The sequence below is a fragment of the Sitodiplosis mosellana genome, unplaced genomic scaffold, assembly GCF_009176505.1.
Source record: "Sitodiplosis mosellana isolate CC-2019 unplaced genomic scaffold, AAFC_SMos_1.0 Smas_scaffold_6165, whole genome shotgun sequence".
In the NCBI taxonomy this organism is placed as follows: Eukaryota; Metazoa; Arthropoda; class Insecta; order Diptera; family Cecidomyiidae; genus Sitodiplosis; species Sitodiplosis mosellana.
Window position 1 is genome coordinate 102872 of NW_022601406.1, and position 1786 is coordinate 104657.

A 1786-nucleotide genomic window follows, 5' to 3' on the forward strand; every position below is an offset into this window, starting at 1 on the left:
AATTTAGGAATGAAACAATTTTTCTTATTTTGGAAATACATTTCTGCTCTAATTTGAATCGGTATTTTTCAAATAACATAATAATATATCTTGAGATAAATATTTCAAATATTCTCATAAAGATAGTATTTTAAAAAAACTGAAGTTTACTGCCAGTAATTTATTTTCCATGACAACATTAAGAAGATTTCTTCTTCATCTGAATATTAATATCTATTAGGGTAGGAACAGAATTTGCAAGTAAAATCCTTGCTATTGGAATCAAATACAAAAGTACGTTGAAAAAAATGCTTGCTGCATGCATTTCACTCGCAAATTCTGTTTCCACCCTTAGTTATCTCTGCTTTTCCACGAAGGGCTTTAAACTCGATAAAATTCATTATAGTTATAATACCAAATGTAAAAAATTGAATAATCTCACCTATTCATGTGTGCATGCACATCAAGGGGGAAACTAATACAGCATCGTAATTCATTATTATGCGATTTCCCTCATCAAATTTGATGGTGATTCGGTTCGAAAATAGCTACAACAGGATCATTTGGCATTTCGAAGGAATGCATATTAAATATTCTCACTCAAAAACACATAGGACTAGAAGTGAATCCTGTACATGACCAATGCATCTTTTAAAAGTGTTTTTTTTTTAATTTCGAAGCTAATTGCCATTTAACTTGGAAAATTCGGAATTGATAAGAATTATTTAAAATTGCAAATAATTATTCGGAATTTGTGTTATACTAGATTGCGTTATAATTAACCAGCTACTTCGGCGATAGGATATTCAAATCAAGTGATATTCAGATTTACAAATTTAGTTTCATCAGTCAAAGAAAATTCACATTCATGTTTCACTTTGTTGTGCCTCTTATTCGATAATATGATATAAACGTTTGGAAATTAATAAGCACCATATTAACAATTGGATCACACTATTTATGTACGGTGTATATATTGAAATTTAAGTATTATTTTTATAACGTTGTCTAGAGGGAATTAAATTATTCATGTTAATCAGCTAAGGATACAAATGATAACGAAAAACATGGGAAAAAAATTTCTTCAAACTTCTGAAAATTTAATTTGAAAATCAAAACTGATATGTGAATCTGTTATTTAAGCCGCAAGAATTCTAATGGCATATGCATATACAAAACCAAAAATTATAAAATCAAGGAAATAAAAAAAGGAGGACAGATAGACAGAAAGACGAACATTCAGTTTTATATATGAACCGTTGCGACAAAAAAATTCCCTCCGAATATTTGAGAATTGAATCGAAGCATGGCATTTGCCTACGAACAAAGAGCAACAACGCAAGTTTTTGAACCAAAGCGACACAAATCAAATGTGAGAAACAAAGTGCAACATAAAAAATCATGTTGCAGTTTAAAGCCGAGACTTGCTTAGTGGCACTTTGTTTCTCAAATTGGTGTTGTTTCTCCTTGAATTTAATTTCCGGCATGATGCAGTCTGTTTCAAAATTATGATAAGTTGATAACGAGTGCGAATTCCTATGTGCCGATAGCACCAATGGATTGGGCACATTGAATACTGTATGAGAATCGAAAAAAAAATTAACTTTTTTTTCGATTTTTGCCTGTGTTGCCCCCAACTTCCGACATGTTGAGATAATCTTCTAAACAAAATATGCGACGAAAGATTTCGTCTACACAGTCATCGATCAGGACATTCAGAAGATGTTTCGGTGAATCATGTGCGGGTGAGTCCATGTTTCCTCTGTGAAAATGGGTATATCTATAGGTTCGTGTTCTTGGTAGTGCA

General features: G+C 31.6%; 1 protein-coding gene across 1 annotated transcript in view; it reads right to left on the reverse strand.

Annotated features, from left to right (window-relative positions):
* LOC129574607 (uncharacterized) overlaps positions 1-1786 on the reverse strand; it is a 2805-nt gene extending 1019 nt beyond the window's left edge. The window contains exon 1 of the mRNA XM_055456838.1: positions 422-1786. Within this exon, the coding sequence (XP_055312813.1) occupies positions 422-429 (8 nt within the window). The 5' untranslated portion in view covers positions 430-1786. The remainder of the gene's footprint in view (positions 1-421) is intronic.